The following is a 24,849-nucleotide window of genomic DNA, read 5'->3' as shown; positions in this document are numbered from 1 at the left end:
ACTGTGCTTGATGTTGTCATGGAAATAAGTTTATAAAATTGAGATATAGCTTATTTGGGGGGAGAGGGACGAAGAAAGACTCCAGGCAAAAGGCAGTAATAAATTATTGTTGTTTATTTCTATCAGCACGCACTACACAATGTTGCTCCTTACATTCCAGTTTACATTATTGTAACTCTGTCACATGAATACAACTTGTGCTCTCCCCCAGTGACATTAAACATCTTCAGATCCCATTGTTTAGAATCTTCTATCCACAGTCCAATTTGTAAAGCAATTGTGAACCACCCAGCACTGAAGAAGCCATCAGGTTATACGCAAAGCCCCACCTCCCCACCACAGAATAGTGCAAATTAAGAACATGTATTAGTTCTTCAAAAGCTAACCAGGCTGTTGACAGACAAATAAAGCAGCTCGTGTAGATCCAGAGTCTGAAAACAGAGTCATTTTATATGTTTTCAACATCGTCTTGTGATGAGATAGGATCTGTAATTTTATTTTTAAACTGAGGTGAAAACTAAGGCCCATAGTGCATGACCACACACTGAGGCCAAAAAGAGATGAGGTAAATGAAAGGAGTGGTTAGGTGCCAGCTTGGGTTTTAAAGGCCTGGCAATTGTTGGAGGGAAGACAGCAGGAGGTGAGGAGTTCCACAGTTTTGAGGTCCTGGGCAAGGCAAGAGCTGATATGATGAATCACAATTAGAAGATAGTAATGACAGCGACAAGGAAGAGTGAGCAGTAGAGCATATGGGGCTTTAACAAGTTGCATGTTTGGAAAACAGCAGATATGAGAGAGAGAAAGAGAGAGAGAAAGAAAGAGAGAGAAGCAGAGAGAGAGAGAAGCAGAGAGAGAGATAAGCAGAGGGAGAGAAGCAGAGAGAGAGAAGCAGAGAGAGAGAGAAGCAGAGAGAGAGAGAAGCAGAGAGAGAGAGAAGCAGAGAGAGAGAGAAGCAGAGAGAGAGAGAAGCAGAGAGAGAAAGAAGCAGAGAGAGAGAGAAGCAGAGAGAGAGAGAAGCAGAGGGAGAGAAAAGCAGAGAGAGAAGCAGAGAGAGAGAGAAGCAGAGAGAGAGAGAAGCAGAGAGAGAGAGAAGCAGAGAGAGAGAGAAGCAGAGAGAGAGAGAAGCAGAGAGAGAGAGAAGCAGAGAGAGAGAGAAGCCGAGAGAGAGAAGCCGAGAGAGAGAAGCCGAGAGAGAGAAGCCGAGAGAAAGAGAGAAGCCGAGAGAGAGCGAAGCCGAGAGAGAGCGAAGCCGAGAGAGAGAGAGAGAGAGAGAGAAGCAGAGAGAGAGAGAGAAGCAGAGAGAGAGAGAGAGAGAGAGAGAGAGCAGAGAGAGAGAAGCCGAAAGAGAGAGAGAGAGCGAGAGAGATGCCGAGAGAGAGAAGCAGAGAGGGAGAGAGAGAAGCAGAGGGAGAGAGAGAGGAGAGAGAGCAGAGAGAGAGAAGCCGAAAGAGAGAGAGAGAGAGAGAGAAGCCGAGAGAGAGAGAGCGAAGCCGAGAGAGAGAGAGAGAAGCCGAGAGAGAGGCAGAGACTGAGGGAGAGGCAGAGACCAAGGGAGAGAGCGAGACAGAGGGAGAGACATACACAGGGGGGAAATGGCATTTTCAAGAATATACTACAGCCTCATGCACATCTCTTTCAACTGTACCATTTCAAACAGTGACCTCACAAATCACAAAGAAACTGTTGCAGTGCCCAAAACCACAACCGGGGTCCACCCATTTGGCATCTGACAGATTGTCAGGTGTGGTTCACAAATGCAGTGATCTCCTTGCATGCTTGCTTTCAACAGGCAATTCAAAGGTTAGCTGCAGTGAGACTGAGATCAAATTTAAGCAAAGGTTTAAAAAAAGTCTAACAAACTGCTTCACCCACCTCCAAAGATCAGGGTGCAGCTTGTAGGGAGAAGGAGAGACATACAGAGAGATTTGGCAGAGAGGAGAGAGGAGGAGAAAAGATGAGAAATATGGTGTCATTGAAATAGACAACTGCACAGAATGAAAGAATAGAGAAAGAACTTGGAGCATGACTCAAACGTACACAATCACACTGAAGCCTACACATTTGAAAACAGGAAGGGTTCCATTGATAGAAGACGCAGTTCAACATCTTTAGTAAAATAACAATTTCAAAATAACATTCATATGCATTTTCAACAGTGTCTGTTTAAAAAAAAAGAGGAAGCATGGCCCCTGTCTGGTACAAAGTGACAGGGGCGGGTGGCTGTGTGATATCCACTCACTCCCCTCATTACTCATTGTCATCACCAGCCTCACATCATCTCATAGAAATATATGAAAATATTTTTGATCTCTATTCTCCTTTCTGGATATAAACACCTCGTGTTGTACAAACCATCATGTAGAAAAAAAAAACCCTTCACATTTTAAAGGCTCGCTGTGTCGGTTTCTGTTCAGTAAAACCGCTTATTGCGTTCTTGGCGCTTCTGGAAGACAACAGCTCCCACCATGCCGCACACAACGATCCCGAGCAATGCACAGAGGAGCAGCAGGAAGACCTTCCAGCCTGTCAATGGCCCGCTCCGAAAATTTCCCGTTGGATCGTCGATGTTATCTATGAGACAACGGAAAAAAGGTCAGGACTATTAGGTTTTAATGCCACCTTTTAATGCAGGAAGATGCTCTGAGGGGTGCTAAAAGATGATAATTGTCCCATAGCTGAAGGAGGAGATATCAGGATGGGGGAATTGGGGCAGCACGGTAGCATTGTGGATAGCACAATTGCTTCACAGCTCCAGGGTCCCAGGTTCGATTCCGGCTTGGGTCACTGTCTGTGCGGAGTCTGCACATCCTCCCCGTGTGTGCGTGGGTTTCCTCCGGGTGCTCTGGTTTCCTCCCACAGTCCAAAGATGTGCAGGTTAGGTGGATTGGCCATAATAAATTGCCCTTAGTGTTCAAAATTGCCCTTAGTGTTGGGTGGAGTTATTGGGTTATGGGGATAGGGTGGAAGTGTGGGCTTGGGTAGGGTGCTCTTTCCAAGAGCCGGTGTAGACCCGATGGGCCGAATGGCCTCCTTCTGCACTGTAAATTCTATGACTCACGTGCTTTGATTTGAAGTGTGGGATTTCCAGGCACAGGAGGAGCAAGTGGTGGTGATGATGGTGGAAACTATAAATACACCCGTCAGCATTAGGAAGATAAACAACGGTTAATTCCCTGGGTGAGGCCCTTCATCCTGCTGAAGAACCTCAAGCGAAAACACAAACCTACCACTGAATCAATGGTATGGTACCGAGGGAGGCCCTTCAGCCCATTGAGTCTACACTGGCTCATTCAAAAAACAACAAATTAGTTCTCTCTTCAGCTATTCTGCCACATCCCCTATTTTTACTATTTCAAGTATTTATCCAATGCCCTTTTGAAAGCTTCCATTGAATCTATAACCAACTCCATCTCAGGCAATGCATTCAGAATTCTAATCATTCACTGTGCAAAAAGCTTTTCCTCACGCCACCTGTCTTTTCCTCAATCATCTTAAACCTCTATCCAACAGCCTCTGAAAACAGTTTCTCTCCTTAAACCCTTCACAATTTTAAACACTTGTACCAAATATCTTCTTGTCTTCTCTGCTTCAAGGAAAAAATTGCAGCTTCTCCAGTCTGTCACATTATTTTTTTTAAATTGTTTTTTAAATTTTGAGTACCCAATTAATTTTTATCCAATCAAGGGGCAATTTAGCGTGGCCAATCTACCTACCCTGCACATCTTTAGGTTGTGGAGGCGAAACCCACGCAAACACGGGGAGAATGTGCAAACTCTACACGGACAGTGACCCAGAGCCGGGATCGAACCTGGGACCTCGACACCGTGAGGCATGAGGGCTAATCCACTGCGCCACCGTGCTGCCCAACCAGTCTGTCACATAACCATAATTCCTCATCCCTGGAAACATTCCAGTAAATCTCTTTTTTACCCTCCTCTAAGTCACCATGTCCTTCCTAAAGTGTGGTGTCCAGAATTGAACTCAAGACTCCAGTTGGCGCAAACTAGGGTTTTTCCTCGTTTTGGACCCCAAACCTCGACTTATAAAGCCTCGGGTCTTCATATGCTTATGAAGCAGTCTTGACAGGAAGTCAAATGACATGCTGTCCTTTATTGCAAGGGTATTGAAGTACCAAAATGAAAAAGTCTTGCTCCTATTGTATTTAGTGAGACCACAACTAGAAGACTGTGTGCAGCCTTGGTCTCCATATTGAAGGAAGGATATACATACATTGGAGATGGTACTATTCGGGGTTGGAAACGAGTGCGGAGGCAGATGTTGTAGCCTTCGCCTCATTGATCGCGCGAAGGCGGATCCTGTTGGGATGGAGATCACCCTCTCCACCCTGTGCCCTGACATGGCGGGGAGATCTGCTGGAATTCTTGACTCTTGAGAAGGTTAAATTTGAACTGAGGGGATGGATGGAGGGGTTCTACAATTCATGGGCGTTATTCATTATACACTTTCGAGAATTGGATTACATCAAACATTAGGGGGTTGGGGGTGGGGGGCTGTGTGTGTTAATGGTGACTATCGGTGATTCCTGATTCCTTTTTGTTATTTGTTTATGTTAACGTGCGGGCTAATGTTTGGGGGTTTGGTGGGAGGATGGGATTGACATTGCATTCGTTACTGATTATTGTTTATGGTTGGTGGGTGTAAATTTGGGGGAAAATGTGAAAAAGGAGAATAAAAATATATATTTTTTAAAGTCCCCAGTATGAAGGGGTTCTCTTGTGAAGAGAGGCTGAATAAATTGAGTCTGCATTCTCGGGAATTTAGAAGAATGATGATACTAAAATTGGTGAGAAAGCAGGCAATGAAGAGGAAATTAAGATTTTACTGACGGATATAGATAGGCTAGGAGATTGGGCCAAATTTGGCAAATGGAGTTTAATGTGGATAAGTGTGAGATTATCCATTTTGGCCGAAAAAATAGAAAGACAAATTATCTAATGGAAAGCAGATTCAAAATGGGTCTGGGCAGAGGGATCTGGGTGTCTTTGTTCATGAATCACAGAAAGACTGTACACAGGTACAGCATGTAATTAAAAAGGAAAATGGGATGTTAATGTTTGATGCAAAGAGGACTGGAGTATAAAAGTAGAGAAGTGCTGTTGCAATTGTATAGGGTGTTGGTGAGACCACATCTGGAGTACTGTGTCCAGTTTTGGTCTCTTTATTTGAGGAAGGATGTGGGGCAGCACAATATCACAGTGGGTAGCTCCAGGGTCCCAGGTTCGATTCCCAGTTTGGGTCACTGTCTGTGCGGAGTCTGCACATTCTCCCCGTGTCTGTGTGGGTTTCCTCCGGATGCTCCGGTTTCCTCCCACAAGTCCTGAAAGACATGCTGTTAGGTGAATTGGACATTCGGAATTCTCCCTCAGTGTACCAGCACAGGCGCCGGAATGTGGCGACTAGGGGCTTTTCACAGTAACTTCACTGCAGTGTTAATGTAATCCTACTTGTGACAATAAAGATTATTATTATGGCATTGGAGGTAGTTCTCAAGAAATTCACCAGATTGATTCCGTGGATGAAAGGGTTGACGTACGAGGAGAGATTGAACAGTTTGGGCTTATAGTCGCTGAAGTTTAGAAGGATGAGAAGGGACCTGATCGAGGTATACAAGATACTAAATGGGATTGATAAAATAATTGTAGACCAAATGTTCCCCCTTGTAGGGCAATCTAGAACGAGAGGTCACAGATATAGGTTGAGAAGCGGTAGATTTAGAACTGAGGTGGAGGAACTATTTCTCGCAGAGGTGGTGGATTTATGGAACTCGCTGCCCCATAGTGCAGCGGAATCTGAGTCACCAAATGGTTTCAAGGAAATAGATAGATATTTCTGATTAAAAAATGAGTTAAAGGGATATGGGGAACAGGCAGGGAGATGGATTTGATACCAGGAAGAGATCCACCATGATCTGATTGAATGGCGGAGCAGGCTCAAAGGGCTGAATTGCCTACTTCTGCTCATAATTTCCATGTTCCTATGAGAGGTGGTCCCACTGAAGCGTACAAGATTCTGAAAGGGCTTGTTCGGGTAGGCAGGGGTTGTTTTCATTGGCTGGGGTATCTAGGCTGGGGTCACACTTTCAGGATAAAGAATTGATTATTTAACCCCGAGATGGAGAACTTTCTTCACTCAAAGGGTTGTGAATCTTTGGAGTTCTCTATCCCAGAGGGTCATCGATGCTCCATCATGTAAAAGGCTTAATGGTGGAATTAAGATTTTTGATCTCAGGCATCAAGGGGGAGTGGGTGGGAAAATGGAGTTAAAACCGAAGATCAGCCATGATAGTACTGAATGGTACAGCAGGCTTGACAGGCCGTATGGTCTATGCTCCTGTTTCAGGTTCTTTTGACACTTTCAAAGATTTAAGCACGAACACTCCAGGCCTCTTGGTTCTTGCACCCGCACTAAAATTGTACACTTGCGTTTGTATTCTCTCTCCTTATTCCTCCTACCAAAACGTACAACTTCACAAACATTTCCGAATTGAATTTAATCTGTCGTGCAACCACTCATTCCAACCCATGGGCACATTTTCAGCATCCTTTTGTTCTTATTGCGTTTTGAGATTGCATTTAGATAGTGCCTTTAACGTGTAAAATATCACAAGGTGCTTCACAGGAACAAATAAATTCACATCAAACCACAGAAATCAGAACAAGTGATCAAAATCTTGGTCGAAGTTATTAAGCTTTCAGGAAATTCTTAAAGGAGGAGAGGCGGAGAGATTTAGGGAATTCCAGAACTTAGGATCAAGGCAGCTGAAGGCTGCAATGGTGCAATGATGGAAATTGGGATGAGCAAGAGGCCAAATTGGAGGCATACAGCTATAAGGAAGGCCATTGGGCTAGAGAAGGCCACAGAGATAGGAATGGACAAGGCCATGGATAGATTTGAACAGGAGTATAAGAATTTTAAATTACAGGCGTTACAGACGAACTAGGAGTTGGTCACTCGGCCCTTTGAACCTGTTCCACCATTCAATAAGATCATGGCTGATCTGACTGTAACCTCCCACTTACTCCCGATAACCTTTCATCCTCTTGTTTATCAAGATTCTATCTGCCTCTGCCTTGAAAAAATTCAAAGACTCTGCTTCATGGCCTTTTGAAGAAGAGTTCCAAAGACTCACTCACCACTCAGAAAAAAAATTCTCCTCATCGGTTTTAAATGGGCGACCCCTTATTTTTAAACAGTGACCCCTAGTTTTAGATTGTCCCACAAGAGGAAATATCCCCTCCACAGCCACCCTGTCAGAGTCCTACAAGGTCTTATATGTTTTAATCAAATCACCTCTTACTCTTCTACACTCCAGTGGATAAAAGCCTACCCAGTCCCACCTTTCCTCATAAGAAAATTTGTCCAATCCACTTATTAGTTTAGTAAGCCTTCTCGGAACTTCCAACGCATTTACAACCTTCCTTGCATACGAAGACCAATACGGTACACAATGCTCCATATGTGCTCTCACCAATGCCCTGCACAATTGAAGCATAATTTCCCTACTTTAAATGTTCAATTCCCTTCACAATAAACAATAACATTCTATTAGCTTTCATAATTACTTGCTGTACCTGCATATTAGCCTTTCGCAATTGATGCACTGACACCCAGATAGATCCCTCTGCATCTCAGAGCTCTATCACCATTTAGATAATATGCTTCTTTTATATTCTTCTAGCCACAAAACCGTGTTGATTCTGCCTGATTGCCTTGAATTTTTCTAAGTGCCCTGCCATGTCAATTTTAATAATAGCTTCCAGCATTTCCCCCATGACAGAATTTAAGCTAATCGGCCTAAAGTTTCCTGCTTTCTGGTTCCCTCCCTTTGTGGTACATTTGCTGTTTTTCAATCTAATGGCACCTTCCCCAAATCCAGGGAATTTTGGAAAATTAAAACCAACGCATCAACCATCTCATTAGCCATATCTTTTAAGATCCTAGAACCTGGGAATTTATCAGCTTGCAGCACCAGCAATTTGCTCAGTACCACTTCTCTGGTGACTGTCATTTTTCTGTGTTCCTCCTTCCCTTCCAATTTCTGATTTACAGCTTTTTCTGCAATGTTTGATGCAAAATTCTTGTTCAAATTCATCTGCCATATCTTTATTTTCCATTAATTTCCAGATTCATTTTCTACAGAACCAATGCACACTTTGTTAACTCTTTTCTTAAATATCTATAGAAACTCTTACTATACGTCGTTATATTTCTAACTTGCTTGCTCTCATATTCTGATTTTATCCTCTTTATTAATGTTGTTTTCGGGTGGCACGGTGACGCAGTGGTTAGCACTGCGACGCAGTGGTTAGCACTGCGACGCAGTGGTTAGCACTGCGACGCAGTGGTTAGCACTGCGACGCAGTGGTTAGCACTGCTGCCTCATGGCGCCGAGGTTCCAGGTTTGATCCCGGCCCTGGGTCACTGTCCGTGTGGAGTTTGCATATTCTCCTCGTGTTTGCGTGGGTTTCGTCCCCACAACCCAAAGATGTGCAGGGTAGGTGGATTGGCCACGCTAAATTGCCCCTTAATTGAAAAAAATGAATTGGGTACTCTAAATTTATTAATTTTTAAATTTAATATTCTTGTCATTCTTTGCAGTTCTTTATATTTTGTACAATCTTCTGACCTGCTACCCGACTTTGCGCAATTATATGCTTTTTCTTAAGTGTGATACTGTCTTTAACTTTTTTAGTCAATCACGGATATTGGGTCTTCCCCGTAGAATTTGTATTTCTTATTGGAATGTATCTATTCTGTGTATTCTGAAATATTCCTTTAAATGTCTGCCACTAAATCTCTGTTGACCGATCCCTTAATCTCATTTGTCAGTTCACTTCAGTTAGCTCTGCTTTCATTCCCCTTAGTAAGAGGTCTTAAAACACCAGGTTAAAGTCCAACAGGTTTATTTGGACTTTAACCTGGTAGTGTAAGACTTCACACTGTGTCCACCTCAGTCTAATGCCGGCATCTCCACATCATGGCATTTATTCCCCTTATATAAGTTCAAAATACTAGTCTTAGACCCACTCTTCTCTCTCTCAAACCGAATGCAAAATTCAGTCATATTACGATCGCTGCTACCCAGTGGTGCCTTCACTATGAGGTTATCGATGCATCCTATCTCATTGTATAATACCAGGTAGAGGACAGCCTGCTCTCTGGTTAGCTCCAGAATGTGCTATTCTAAGAAATTATCCCTAAAACATTCTATCAACGCCTCATCTCGGCTACCTTTGCTTACCTGATTTTTCCAGTCTATGTGGATTAAAATACTCCATGATTATTGCTGTACCTTTCTTTTTTTTTTAACAAACAATTTTATTGAGGTATTTTTTGGCACTGTAAACAGTTACAGCTAACAGAAATGTGCAAACATCAATATAAAACCAATATTTCAATCAAACCATACTGCACCTGCCCGCTCCGCTAGACACAACCCGCCTATTTATCCCTCCTACTCTACCCTAATCTCCCCCCCCCCCCCCGCCCCCCCTGCGCTGACGTTCACTCTCCCGCGAAGAAGTCGATGAATGGTTGCCACCTTCCGGTGAACCCCAGTACAGATCCCCTCAAGGCGAACTTAAATTTTTCCATACCCAGAAAACTTGACATGTCCAAAAGCCATAGTTCGGTCTTCGGGGGTTTTGAGTCCCTCTACGCCAGCAGTATCCGCCGCCGGGCTATTAGGGAAGCAAAGGCCAGAACCGGCCTTCTCCCCCTGGACTCCCAGGTCTTCCAAAACCCCGAAAATTGCCACCTCTGGACTCATCACCACCCTTGTTTCAGCACCCGGGACATGACCCCCGCAAATCCCTCCCAGTACCCCCTCAGCTTAGGACATGCCCAAAACATGGCGCACTTGTCCTCTACCCCAAAGAATTTGCTCATCCGAGCTACCGTCATGTGGGCCCGGTGAACGACCTTAAATTGAATCCGACCCAGCCTGGCACATGTGGTGGCTGAATTTACCCTACTCAGAGCTTCCGCCCACAGCCCGTCCTCCATCTCCCCACCGAGCTCCTCCATTTGAGTTTCAGTTCCTCCGTCTGGGACTCTTCCCCCTTCATGAGCACCTTGTAGATATCCGAGACTCTACCCTCTCCTCCTTCTCCTCTAGAGACTATTCTGTCCTGGATCCCTATTGGCAGGAGACATGGGAATGATGGGACCGGTCTGCGTACAAAGTCCCGCATCTGTAAGTACCTAAAGTCATTTCCCTTTACCAGCCCAAATTTCTCCTCCAAGCCCCTCAAACTCGCAAAGCTCCCCCCCAGGAACATATCACCCACCCGCCCCATCCCGCCCGCCGCCATGTTCGAAACCCTCCATCCATGTTCCTGGGGGCGAATCGATGGTTATCACATATTGGAGCCCAAACAGACACACCCACCCCCCCCCCCCCCCAACATGCCTCCTCCACTGGCCCCATATCCACAGGGCCACCCCCACTACCGGGCTGGTGGAGTACCTGGCCGGCAACAGCGGTAAGGGAGCCGTGACCAGGGCTGCCAAACTGGTGCCCCTGCACGAAGCCGCCCCCACTCGCTCCCAGATAGATCCCGTACCCACCATCCACTTCCTTATCATGGCTATGTTAGCCGCCCAGTAGTAGTTGACCAGACTCGGCAATACCAGTCCCCACTCGCTGCGGCTCCTTTCAAGCATCACCTTCTTCACCCGCGGGGATTTTCCCACCCAGACAAAGCGCATGATGATTTTGCCAATCCTTTTGAAGAAGGACCATGGGATAAAGATCGGGAGGCACTGGAAGATGAACAGAAATCTAGCGAGGATTGTCATCTTTACAGTTTGCACCCCCCCGCCAGGGACAACGGGAGTGCATCCCATCTCCGAAACTCCCTCTTCATTTCTTCCACCACCCTAGTCAAATTTAACTTATGCAACCTGCCCCAGTCTCGTGCCACCTGTATCCCCAAGTACTGGAAACTTTCCTGCACCAGCCTAAATGGCAGCTCCTTCAGTCTATTCTCCTGGCCCCTTGTCTGCACCACAAACATTTCACTCTTGGTCATATTTAATTTGTACCCCGAGAACCGGCCGAACTTCCTCAATGTTTCCAGTATATTTTCCACCCCGTCCAGTGGGTCCGACACGTACAGGAGCAGGTCGTCCATGAAATAATCTGACATTATCCTGTTCGTCCTAACGTTAGCTTTTGGGGCCTGGTACAATAGTCTGACCCAATTAACCAGTCCCTCCCCGAACCCAAACCGTCCAAGCACCTCCCACAAATAGCCCCATTTCACCCGGTCAAAGGCCTTCTCAGCGTCCATTGCCACCACGACCTCCACCTCCTTGCCCGTCAGGGGCATCATGATCACATGAAGCAAGCTTCTCAAGTTAGCTGTCAGCTGCCTGCCTTTCACAAACCCTGTCTGATCGTCCCCAATCACCTCCGGTACGCAGTCCTCAATTCTAATTGCCAGGACCTTGGCCAGGAGCTTGGCATCTACATTGATCAGGGAGATTGGCCTGTATGACCCGCAGGATTCCGGGTCCTTGTCCCGCTTTAGTATCAGCGAGATGGTGGCTTGCGACATCATCGGTGGCAGGGTCCCTCTGTCCCTTGCCTCATTAAAAACCCTTGTCAGGACCGGTCCCACTATCTCCGAGAACTTGTAAAACTCTACTGGTTTTCCATCCGGTCCCGGGGCTTTCCCCGACTGCCTGGCCTTTAGGCCCCCCAATACCTCCTCCGCTCTAATCGGGGCCCCCAGCCCGTCCACTAGTCCCCTGCCTACTTTTGGGAAGGTTAGTCCATCCAGGAACCTTTTCATCTCCTCCGGCTCTTCCGGGGGTTCTGAAGTGTACAGCTTACTATAGAAGTCCCGAAATACCTTGTTCAGTCCTGCCGGGTCCTCCACTCTGCTCCCCTCCCCATCCACCACTCTACTTATATCCCTGGCTGCCTCCCTCTTCTGGAGTTGCTGCGCTAACAATCTGTTGGCCTTCTCCCCGTGCTCATACACCACTCCCCTCGCCTTCCTAAGTTGTTCCACGGCCCTACTCGTGGATAGCACCCCCAGTTCCGCCTGCAATCTCCGTCTCTCCCTGAGTAGGTCCTCCCCCGGGGACCGTCTATCCGGTGAATTTCCCTAACGAATCTGTCCATTTCTGCTCTGTCCACCCCGACCCTGTGAGCCCGAATTGAAATCGGCTCCCCCCTCACTACTGCCTTCAGCGCCTCCCACAGGGTCGCTGCTGAAACTTCCCCCGTATCGTTCACCTGCAAGTAATTTTGCATGCACTTCCGAAGTCTCTCACATATCCCCTCCTCCGACAACAGTCCTATGTCTAACCTCCATTGCGGGCATTGGTAATTCGCCCCCCCCCGACCTGCAGGTCCACCCAGTGTGGGGCATGGTCCGAGATAGTGATTGCTGAATATTCCGTATTCTTTACCTCCCCTACACAGTCCCTGCTCAAGATAAAAAAATTAATCTGAGAATATACTTTATGAACATGCAAATAAAATGAGTAGCCCCTTCCCTTCGGCTGTCTGGCTCTCCATGGGTCCACAGCTCTCATTTGCTCCATGAACCCTTTCAGCTCCCTTGCCATTGCTGGGAGTCTGCCCGTTCTGGGACATGACCGGTCCAGCCCCGGGTATTAAAGTATTAAAGTCCCCGCCCCCCCATTATCAACTTACGTGAGTCTAGGTCCAGGATCTTCCCCAGCACTATTTTGATAAAGTCAACGTCGTCCCAGTTCGGCGCATACATGTTCACCAGTACCACTCTTCTCCCCTCCAGCTTGCCCCTTACCATAAGGAATCTGCCCCTGCCGTCTGCGAATACGCCCTCCGCCTCAAATTGAACCCGCTTATTGATCATAATTGCTACCCCCCTGAATCCAAGTCCAAGTGGAAGACCTGGCTGATCCAGCCCCTCCTTAGCCTAGTCTGGTCAGACACTTTCAGATGTGTCTCCTGCAACATAATTACGTCCGCCTTTAGAGCCCGCAAATGCGCGAACACACGTGCCCTTTTAACTGGCCCATTTAGTCCCCTGACATTCCAGGACAAGCTCCCATTATTTCTTCCTTTATACTCTATCTTACCATGCAGTTACAATTAGTGAGTCTGTATATCACTGCCGCAAGTTACTTCTGACTTTATAATTTTGCATCTGAATCCACACCGGTGTCTGCCTTTCAATTTAGTGCCTAGCTCCTCATATTCTCTATGCATAACCTCTTTCCTAGCTGGATGGGGAGCCAAAGTAGGTCGATGAGCACAGAGTTGATTGGTGAATGGGGTTTGGTGCAAAATTAGGATATGAGCAGCAGTTTTGTAAGAGATTAACTTTATACAGGGTGGAAGGTAGAAAGTCGGCGAGGAGAGCAATGAATCTGGAGGTAGCAAAGGCATGGATGAGAATTTCAGCATCAGCACATGTGCTGTTCTCCTCTTTTCTACAGGTTTTGTTCATTCGGCTCTTTTCTCTTTTATTCGTTCCTATTTTCGTTTAAAATCTAGTGACTGCGCATCTGAGATTATGTTCAAGGCATAGTATTGAAACTTTGCACCGGACTTGAGAATTCTCTTGGATTTGGTTGTGGTAGTCAGATTTGTTAGTCCTGCTCCCTTCATCTTGAACCCCACTCAGGCCTTTTGGATTTCTCCCTCTCTCCTCTCCGTAGTATTAATGGCCTACCCAGCTGACAGCCAACCGGCTTTTCAACCTCGCATTCAGGTTCTGCCATTTTATTCAACGGGACGCGAGTGGAACACCCCGGGCCATTATCATAACAATCCTCTCTTTTAAAAATTATTTCACGGGATGTAGGTGTCGCTGGCTAGGCCAGCATTTATTGCCCAGCCCTTGTTGCTCTTCAGAACGTGGTGGTGAGTGGCCTTCTTGAACCGTTGCAATCCCCTGAGGCATAGGAACACCCACAGTGCTGTTAGGGAGGGAGGTCCAGGATTTTGATCCAGCAACAGTGAACGAACAGCAATATATTTCCATGTCAGGATAGTGAGTGACTTGGAGGGAACCTCCAGCTGGTGGTGTTCCAAGGTATCTGCTGTACCTGTCCTTCGAGATGGCCGTGGTCGTAGGTTTGAAAGGTTTTGCGCTGGCAACATGATGTCTGGGAAGATTAGGAGGTTCTCCAACTAACTAGCTATCAATGGAGTGGCTAAGGTGATGGGAACAAATTTAAAGGGAAGTTAAGTAAGGAGCTGAAAGACCGCATATTTCAAGATTGTACAAATTACTATGTAGTCCTGTGTAAAAATTCTAACTTAAAATCTACGCATTCAGCGTACTCCAATCCCTTTCAAGGAAAAATGGTTCAAAAGTTCTGAAGCTCAGTAAGTATCAGGAGAGACTAGAAGACATTTAGTGATGCATCTAATCAACAGTTATACCCAATGTGGAATTGTTTGTTGCTGATTATGAGCAAAGACAAATGCAGAGGAATAAAATCATGCTCCATTCCACACACACGTCAACCATACTGCCAAGACAGGTTTTGTATCTTCCATAAAGAAATGCAGTTAAACAACAGACATGGTCTAATCTCTGGTGTACCAATGATGTATTAAAACATCCCAAAGTACTTCACAGGAGCATTATCAGGGAGGGGAGGGAATTCCACAACCTGCGGACTAGTCAGCGAAAGGCAGGAACACCAATACTAGGGAGTGCAAGATGTGCAACAGGAGAGAACGATCGGACAGCAGAGGTCTCCATGGAGACTGGAGGGTGATATAGATTTAGAGGGGTATGATCAGAGAGGGATTTGAACACAAGGATGAGAAGTTTAAACTGGGCATTCCCAGATCATGAGTCTGAGGAATAGCTGAATTTACACGGTATTAACTCTTTAAAAGGATGCATGGGTCTCAACCCCACAGCCTAAAAGATGTGCAGAGTAAGTGAATTGGCCGTGCTAAATTGCCCCTTAATTGGAAAAAAAAGTCTTTAAAAGAACTGAATCAGCCACTTTCTGCTCTGACTGCTGCGCCAGGCGGTATATTTAGCTATCAGGCGGAATCGCTATTCAAAACTTCTATTAGGATCTGAAGTCACTTTTCTTTGCACCCAGGTATCTTTGGCTCTCTGTGTTGTCACATCAAAAATAAATAAAACTAGCAGGACAGTTTATGAACCTTTAGGAGATTTCAGGAAACTGACGCTGGGCTCAATTTTCGTCCAATCAATATTCTCGTCCTCTGGTGAGTGTTCCACTGTCAGTTGGTAAAGTTTCATGGAGATAACATCATGGTTGTCTGAAAGAGAACAAACAGTTTAACCACCAATCTGCTTCAAAGCACCAACGCAACCTACCATTTGTAAATTAGGTTTGAAAGAAGTAGGAAAGACATGAGGGACAGAAAAGGGGGGGGGCCGGAGGGCAAAGGGGGGGGGGGGCCGGAGGGCAAAGGGGGGGGGGGCCGGAGGGCAAAGGGGGGGGGGCCGGAGGGCAAAGGGGGGGGGGCCGGAGGGCAAAGGGGGGGGGGCGGAGGGCAAAGGGGGGGGCGGAGGGCAAAGGGGGGGGGGGCGGAGGGCAAAGGGGGGGGGCGGAGGGCAAAGGGGGGGGCGGAGGGCAAAGGGGGGGGCGGAGGGCAAAGGGGGGGGCGGAGGGCAAAGGGGGGGGCGGAGGGCAAAGGGGGGGGCGGAGGGCAAAGGGGGGGGCGGAGGGCAAAGGGGGGGCGGAGGGCAAAGGGGGGGGCGGAGGGCAAAGGGGGGGGCGGAGGGCAAAGGGGGGGGCGGAGGGCAAAGGGGGGGCGGAGGGCAAAGAGGGGGCGGAGGGCAAAGAGGGGGCGGAGGGCAAAGAGGGGGCGGAGGGCAAAGAGGGGGCGGAGGGCAAAGAGGGGGCGGAGGGCAAAGAGGGGGCGGAGGGCAAAGAGGGGGCGGAGGGCAAAGAGGGGGCGGAGGGCAAAGAGGGGGCGGAGGGCAAAGAGGGGGCGGAGGGCAAAGAGGGGGCGGAGGGCAAAGAGGGGGCGGAGGGCAAAGAGGGGGCGGAGGGCAAAGAGGGGGCGGAGGGCAAAGAGGGGGCGGAGGGCAAAGAGGGGGCGGAGGGCAAAGAGGGGGCGGAGGGCAAAGAGGGGGCGGAGGGCAAAGAGGGGGCGGAGGGCAAAGAGGGGGCGGAGGGCAAAGAGGGGGCGGAGGGCAAAGAGGGGGCGGAGGGCAAAGAGGGGGCGGAGGGCAAAGAGGGGGCGGAGGGCAAAGAGGGGGCGGAGGGCAAAGAGGGGGCGGAGGGCAAAGAGGGGGCGGAGGGCAAAGAGGGGGCGGAGGGCAAAGAGGGGGCGGAGGGCAAAGAGGGGGCGGAGGGCAAAGAGGGGGCGGAGGGCAAAGAGGGGGCGGAGGGCAAAGAGGGGGCGGAGGGCAAAGAGGGGGCGGAGGGCAAAGAGGGGGCGGAGGGCAAAGAGGGGGCGGAGGGCAAAGAGGGGGCGGAGGGCAAAGAGGGGGCGGAGGGCAAAGAGGGGGCGGAGGGCAAAGAGGGGGCGGAGGGCAAAGAGGGGGCGGAGGGCAAAGAGGGGGCGGAGGGCAAAGAGGGGGCGGAGGGCAAAGAGGGGGCAGAGGGCAAAGAGGGGGCAGAGGGCAAAGAGGGGGCAGAGGGCAAAGAGGGGGCAGAGGGCAAAGAGGGGGCAGAGGGCAAAGAGGGGGCAGAGGGCAAAGAGGGGGCAGAGGGCAAAGAGGGGGCAGAGGGCAAAGAGGGGGCAGAGGGCAAAGAGGGGGCAGAGGGCAAAGAGGGGGCAGAGGGCAAAGAGGGGGCGGAGGGCAAAGGGGGTGGCGGAGGGCACTAAGTTGATTAGGAGCAGTTGAATCAGACTTCCGGTGGTGGCTATGAAGGAGTAGGTCGCACATTTGGTGGCTCCCACTCGGGTCGGAACTTTGGACCTTTTTCCCCGATATTTTGTCGGATCTGATTTGGAAAATTGATGCTGGTGCAACTATGACGAGGAATCCTACATCAGTGCATGGATAGGCGGACCAGGACTGCTCGCAAAGGAAGAAATAGACGAAGAGAGAAGGCTTGGGCTGACACTGCAGCCGGAGAAAGCATGGCGGACATCCCGAGTTCTGGCTCAATGACCAAGCGGTCGACGGAGCAGCTGATGCTGTTCATACAGGAGGGCTTCGCCAAGCAGAAACAGGAATGCTTGGACCCGATTAAGGAATTGATTGCACGGCTGGAACTCAGACTGGATGCTCAAGACCGGGCGATCCAGAAAGTGGAGAAGTCACTGACTGAGCAGGAGGAACACCAAGTTGGAGGATGTTTTTTAAAACATTTTTAATTTTTCAAAAATAAATTTAGATTCCCCAATTATTTTTTCCAATTAAGGGGCAATTTAACGTGGCCCATCTACCTACTCTGCACATTTTAGGATTGTGGGGGCGAAACCCACGCAGACACGGGGTGAATATGCAAACTCTACACGGACAGTGACCCAGAGCCGGGATCGAACCTGGGACCTCAACGCCGTGAGGCAGCTGTGCTAACCACGAGGCCACCGTGCTGCCCTGGAGGTGGGGATGTTGAGAGACCAACAGAAAAGGCTTCAGGAGAAGGTGGAGGATCTAGCGAACAGGTCGCGTCGGCTGAACCTGAGAATCGTGGATCTCCCGGAGGGATCCAAAGGAACGGACGCAGGGGCATACATAGCAGGTATGTTTGAGAAGTTACTGGGGGAGGGTACGTCCACCCTTGGAGGTGGACAGGGCACACAGAGCGCTAGCGAGGAAACCGCGTGCAGGTGACCCCCCAGAGCAATGGTGGTGAGATTCCACAGGTACCTGGACAAGGAGTGTATCCTATGGTGGGCCAGGCAGACACGGAGCTGTAAATGGGAAAACAGCATCCTGCGTATATACCAGGATCTGAGCGCTGACGTGGCCAGAAGAGCAGGGTTCAACCAGATAAAATCAACCCTTTTCAAGAAGGTTCAGTTCAGACTGCTGTATCCGGCCCGTGTTTGGGTCACTCACAAAGAGCAACATTTCTACTTCGAGTCGCCCGAGGAAGCGATGGACTTCGCTAGAAGGAAAGGGCTGGTAGCGGACTGAGGTGTTTGGACTGAACTTTGCTGCAGCATTCATGTTTTTAAGTTTTTGTTTTTGGATGTTATCGGTAATGCCTTCTGTATCGATTTGGGGCCTGCGGATAAGCTGTTTGAGTTCAAGTTTGCATTTGCACTGATGGGAGATGGAGGTGTGAATGTTAGATGTTGGATCTTCTTTTTGGTTTTCTTTGTGTTTCTTTCGGGCAATTGGGTTGGTATTGTTTTCATTTTGCATATGGGGGGGGGGGGACAATAGGTGGGAAAATGTCTGGCGCCATGGGCAGGGGCCAGCTAGCTCACGGAAGCTCAGTGGGGGGTGAGCAGATGTTATGCTTTCTGAAGGGGGCTGTTTGTATAGTGCTGTTACTGGGTGGGGCAGAGGGGGGGAAACGTTCTGCTGACGGGGAGGGACTTTTGCTGTGGGACAATCGGGAGGTCAGGGACGGAGGCTGCCTGGGGGCGGGTCTGCGAATGCATGGGGCGTGGGCTGGAGACTGGCCCAAGAAGGGTGATGGCTGATCGGGGGGGGGGGGGGGGGGGGGAGCGGGGGGCAACCAGGCTGATCACATAATACATAAGAGGGCTAAATGGGCCAGTTAAAAGGGCACTCGTGTTCGCGCATTTGAGGAGACTGAAGGCAGACGTGACAATGTTGCAGGAGACGCACCTTAGAGTAACTGACCAGGTCAGATTAAGGAAGGGATGGGTCGGGCAGGTTTTTCACTCGAGGCTAGACTCTAAGACTAGAGGGATCGGGGGGGGGGGGGGGGGGGGGAGGACACTTCAACACAGTCATTAACCCAGGGCTGGACCAGTCTAGCTCAAGGACAAGCAGGGTGCCAGCAAAAGGAGCTAAAGGGGTTGATGGAGCAGATGGAGGGGGGTGGACCCATGGAGATTTGGACGGCCGAGGGTGAAGGAGCTTTCCTTCTACACGCACATGCATAAAGCGTACTCCCGGATTGACTTTTTTTATCCTGAATAGGGCTTTACTGATGGGGGTTGTGGACACTGAGTATTCAGTAATCACGATCTCGGATCATGCCCCGCACTGGGTTGACCTACAGGTGAGCAAGGAGGGTGGCCAATGCCCGCACTGGAGGCTGGACGTGCGACTTTTAGCGGATGAGGTGGTGTGTGGGCGGCTGAGGAAACGTATCCAGAACTATCTGGAAATCAACGACACGGGGGAAGTTTTGGCTGCAGTGGACTGGGAGACGCTGAAGGCAGTGGTTAGAGCGGAGCTGATCTCGCTACGGGCCCACAGGGAGAAGGTAGACAGAGCAGAGATGGACCGACTGATAAAGGAAATACTACAGGTCGACTGGAGTTATGCGGAGGCCCCAGAGGCAGGGCTTCTAAGGGAACGACGGAGGCAATCGGCGGAGTTTGGCTTGTTAACTACAGGGAAGGCGGTGGAGCAGCTGAGGAAGGGGAGGGCGGCGATTTATGAATATGGGGAGAAGGCCAGTAGAATACTTGCGCAGCAGCTTAGAAAGCGGGAGGCAGTTAGGAAGATTGGGAAAGTAAGGGACAGGGCTGGGAACCTGGACAGAGATTCAGCTGGGGTCAATAAGGCGTTTAAGGAATTCTACAGCAGGCTGTAGGAGTCTGAACCCCCAGCTGGGCCGGAGGGGATGAGGCAATTCTTAGGGAGACTGAGGTTCCCGAAGGTTGACGAAGAGTTGGTAGAAGGGCTGGGGGCCCCGATCAGGTTGGAAGAAATTGCAGAAGGGCTGAAGGCCATGCAGTCAGGTAAAGCCCCGGGACCGGACGGGTACCCAGTGGAGTTTTTTAAAAAGTTCCCTGGGATACTGGGGTCACTGCTGATGAGGACATTTAATGAGGCAAGGGAGAGAGGGGGGCGTCCCCTGACGATGTCACAGGCCACTATCTCATTGATCCTGAAGCGGGATAAGGACCCGGAGCTATGTGGGTCCTTCAGGCCGATTTCCCAACTAAATGTAGACGCCAAACTGTTGGCTCAGATCTTGTCCTCAAGGATTGAAGGCTGCATTCCGGACGTGATTGGGGAGGACCAGACGGAATTTGTTAAGGGGAGGCATTTGGGCCAACGCAAGAAGGCTACTGAATGTAATTATGATGCCCCCAGAGGGTAGGGACGTAGGGGTAGTGGTCGCAATGGACGCAGAGAAGGCATTTGATCGGGTGGAATGGGATTATCAGTGGGAGGTACTGGGGTGGTTTGGATTTGGACGGGGCTTCATTGACTGGGTCAGGCTGCTGTATCAGGTGCCCGTGGCGAGCGTACGGATGAACAGGTTGACATTGGCTATTTTAGGCTGCACCGGGGGACGAGGCAGGGATGCCCCCTCTCCCCGCTGTTGTTCGCACTGTCCATAGAGCCGCTGGCAATTGCGTTGAGAGCCTCAAGGGGCAGGAAGGTGCTGGTCCAAGAGGGGGTGGAACACAGAGACTCGTTATACGCCGACGACCTGCTCTTATATGTGTCGGACCCACTGGAAGGGATGGAAGAAATTATGAGGATTCTGGGGAATTTTGGTCGGTTTTCGGGTTATAAATTGAACATGGGGAAAAGTGAGATGTTCGCGATCCAGGCAAAGGGGCAAGAGAGGCGATTGGGAGAGCTGCCGCTTAGAGTGGTGGGGGGGGGAAGCTTCCGGTACTTGGCACCCAGGTGGCACAGGAATGGGAACGGCTGCACAAGCTAAATCTGGCCCGACTGGTAGACCAAACGAAGGAGGATTTTCGAAGGTGGGACGTGCTCCTGCTGTCACTGGCTGGGAGGGTACAGACAGTGAAAATGACGATCCTCCCGAGATTCCTGCTCGTGTTTCAGTGTCTCCCCTTCTTTATTCCACGGTCCTTTTTTTTTTTCAAATGGGTCAACAAGATCTCTGGCTTTGTTTGGGCGGGTAAGACCCCGCGAGTTAAAAAAGGGATGCTGGAGCACAGCCTGGGGTGGTGGGGGGGGGGGGGTGTCTGCCGAACTTTAGTAATTATTACTGGGTGGCGAATATAGCTATGATTAGGAAGTAGATGGTGGTGGTGGTGGGGGGGGGGGGCCGATGTGGGAACGGGGTCGATGTGGGGGCGGGGTCGATGTGGGGGCGTGTGGAGGCAGCTGCATGCAAGGGCACTAATTTGGAGGCGTTGGTAACGGCGCCTCAGCCGTTCCCGCCGGCACGGTACTCCACCAGCCCCGTGGGGGTGGCGGCCCTGAGAGTCGGGGGGGCAATGGAGGAGGCATGTAGGAGCATCGGTCTGGTCTCCAATCTACAATAATCACTGGTTTGCCTCGGGGAGGCTGGATGGAGGGTTCTGGAGATGGCAGAGAGCAGGGATCGAGAGGATGGGAGATATGTTTATCGAGGGGAGCTTTCCCAGCCTGAGAGTTGGAGGAGAAATTTGGATTGACGGGAGGGAACGAGTTTCGATACCTGCAGGCGCGGGACTTCCTACGCAGGCAGGTATCAACCTTCCCGCTCCTACCACCAAGGGGGATACAGGATAGGGTAGTTTCCAGAATGTGGGTGGGAGAAGGGAGGGTTTCGGACATTTATAAGGAACTCATGGGGTCAGAGGAAATGCAGACCGAGGAGCTGAAACACAAATGGGAAGAGGAGTTAGGAGGAGAGATAGAGGACGGTCCCTGGGCAGGCGCGTTGAGCAGAGTCAACGCGTCCATATCATGTGCCAGGCTCAGCCTGATACAGTCCAAGGTCTTTCACCGGGCCCACATGACAGTGGCCCGGATGAGAAGGTTCTTTGGGGTAGAAGATAGATGCACAAGGTGTGCGGGAGGACCAGCGAACCATGTCCATATGTTCTGGGCATGTCCGAAGCTTAGGGGATTCTGGCAGGGGTTTCCGGATGTCATGTCCAAGGTGTTGAAAACAAGGGTGGCATCGAGTCCAAAGGTGCAGATTTTCAGAGTGTCGGAAGACCCGGGAATCCAGGAGGAGAAAGAGGCAGATGTTCTGGCCTTTGCCTCTCTGGTAGCCCAGAGACAGATATTATTATCTTGGAGGCACTCAAAGCCCCCGAAGTCGGAGACCTGGCTAACTGATATGGCTCGCTTTCTCTGTCTGGAGAAAATCAAGTTCGTCCTGAGAGGGTCAACGTTAGGGTTCATCCGGAGGTGGCAGCCATTCGTCGACTTCTTTGGGGAAAATTAACCGTCAGCAGAAGGGATTTAATTTAGTTTAGAGTGGGGTGTTAGAAAAGGTGGGATCTGTGATAGAGGAAGACGGCTTTTGCACTATGTTTATATTTGTATGTACACTTTCTTCTGTTATTGTTATAAAACCATAAATACCTCAATAAAATGTTTATTATGTCATGAGAATGTCGCTTTAAGAAATGGTTAGCTGCTCATGTTACTCTGCAGTGATGTCAGAGTGTGGGTGAAGCTGAGCTCTGGTTCTGCTTTTTAGTTTCACTTTGAGAAAAGCTTGGGTGTGTCTCTCTTTTTGGTTTCGTTTTTCAGTGTGATGCAGCTGAAGTCAGAAAAAGCAGCTGTACTGTTGAGCTCTCTGCCATGAAGGACTATCTCTTAATCATTTGGTGAATACAGAACTATAAATGTTTTCAGTATTGAATGTAAACTCTGATGTGCTTCTGTTTAGCTGTTTAGCACACTGGGCTAAATCGCTGGCTTTGAAAGCAGACCAAGGCAGGCCAGCAGCACGGTTCAATTCCCGTAACAGCCTCCCCGAACAGGCGCTGGAATATGGCGATTAGGGGCTTTTCACAGTAACTTCATTGAAGCCTACTTGTGACAATAAGCGATTTTCATTTCATTTAAAGGTTTGTTAAGTCTTTTGGGTGTAAAAGGACAGCATACAGGTTACTTAGTGTTGCATTCTTTGGGGGGTGTATTTACTGGTTGCTACGATATTCACTGTTTGTTTTAAAAAGGTTAACTTGAGTTCATAGAATAAACATTGTTTTGCTTTAAAAAAGAACTTTTCCATTTCTGAAGTACCACACTTGCAGAGTGGGCTGTGTTTTCCCATAACCACAATCTATTAAAAGTTGTGGGTCAGGTGAACTCCATGATACACTTTGGGGTTCTCTAAACCCTGACCCATAACAATTTTTTTTAAAGTAGGTGAATCGGCCATGCTAAATTGCCCCTTAATTCATTGGAGTTTAGAAGAGTGAGAAAGGATCTCATAGAAACGTATAAAATTCTAGCAGGATAGGGTGGCACGGCGGTTAGCACTGCTGCCTCACAGTGCCAGGGACCCGGGTACAATTCCAGCCTTGGGTCACTGTCTGTGTGGAGTTTGCACGTTCTCCCAGTGTCTGCATGGGTTTTCTCCGGGTGTTCTGGTTTCCTCCCACAGTTCAAAGATGTGAGAGTTTGATAGATTGGCCATGATAAATTGCCGCTAGGGTGGTTCTCTTTCAGAGGATTGGTGCAGACTCGATGGGCCAAATGGCCTCCTTCTGCACTGTAGGAATTCTATGATTAGACAGGGTAGATTTAGAAAGAATGTTCCCGATGGTATGGTAGTCTAGAAATAGGGGTCATAGTTTGAGGATAAGGGGTAAACCTTTTAGGACTGAGGTGGGGAGAACGTTCTTCACCCAGAGAGTGGTGAATCTGTGGAATTCACTACCACAAAAAGAGAATGAGGCGAAACATTGTGTAATTTCAAGAAGGAATTAGATATGGATCTTGGGGTTAAAGCGCTCAAGGAATATGCGGAGGGGGGGGGCGAAAGGCGGGGTCAGGGTATTGAACTCGATGATCAGCCATGATCATAATGAATGACAGTGCACGCTCCAAGGGCCGAATGGCCTCCTCCTGCTTCTATTTTCTATCTAAGCTTCTATGTATCACCTCTAATTCTGAACTCTAATGGCTACAGGCCCAACCAGTCTGACCTTTCCTCACAGCATAACCCCTACATCCCTGGAATCAGTCGAGTGAATCTTCTCTGAACTGCTTCCAATGCAATTATGTCCTTACTTAAATAAGGAGACCAAAACTATACAGAATATTCTGGGTGTGGTGTCACCAAAGACCTGTCCAACTGTAGCACAACATCCTTACTTTTATATTCCATCCCACTGCAATAAACGCCACTATTCAATTTTGCCTTCATAATCACTTGCTGCACCTGCATAATAACTTTGTGATTCATGTACCACAACACCCAGATCACTGTTCCTCAGAGTTCTGCAATCTCTCCCCATTTCAATAATAGGCTGCTTTTTTATTCTTCCTGCCAAAGTGCACAAATTCACATTTTACCATGTCATACTCAATCTGCCAAATTCTTGCCCACTCACTATGTCACTTTGCAGACTCCTTACTCCCTCTTCACAACTTATTTTCCTACCTATCTTTGTGTCCCCAGCAACCATGCACTGGGTCTCATTAACATAGATTGCAAACATGATGCCCCAGCACTGATCCTTGTGGAACTGCATTCGTTACACCTTGCCAACCCAAAATTAAACCATTTATGCCTAGTTTCTGTTGTTTCCTGTTGGCATATCAATTCTCTGTCCATGCTAATGTTTTCCCCGACACCATGAGCTCTTATTTTGTGTAGTAGCCTTTGATATTGTACCTTCTGGAAATTTCAGTACAGGTTTCCCTTCATCCAAGTTGCTTATTGCATCCTCGAAGAACTAAACTACATTAGTCAAATACGGTTTCCGTTTCACAAAATCATGTTTACTCTGTCTGATTACATCAAGGTTTTCAAGAGGGCGGCGCAGTGGTGAGCACTGCTGCCTCACGGCGCTGAGGACCTGGGTTCGATACCGGCCCGGGTCACTGTCCGTGTGGA

The 24,849-nt window shown here is 49.0% G+C and overlaps 1 protein-coding gene across 1 annotated transcript in view; it reads right to left on the bottom strand.

Moving 5' to 3' along the window:
- Positions 1-99: 99 nt before the first annotated feature.
- The window catches only part of lman2 (lectin, mannose-binding 2), a 92,897-nt gene continuing 68,147 nt past the window's right edge, over positions 100-24,849 (bottom strand). The window contains exons 7-8 of the mRNA XM_072511878.1: positions 15,158-15,277; positions 100-2,571 (exon numbers count right to left, since the gene is read on the bottom strand). Coding sequence (XP_072367979.1) covers positions 2,411-2,571; positions 15,158-15,277 — 281 coding nt within the window. The 3' untranslated portion in view covers positions 100-2,410. The remainder of the gene's footprint in view (positions 2,572-15,157; positions 15,278-24,849) is intronic.

Source organism: Scyliorhinus torazame, chromosome 7 (assembly GCF_047496885.1).
Source record: "Scyliorhinus torazame isolate Kashiwa2021f chromosome 7, sScyTor2.1, whole genome shotgun sequence".
Classification (NCBI taxonomy): Eukaryota; Metazoa; Chordata; class Chondrichthyes; order Carcharhiniformes; family Scyliorhinidae; genus Scyliorhinus; species Scyliorhinus torazame.
This window is presented reverse-complemented; position numbering and strand designations above follow the sequence as displayed.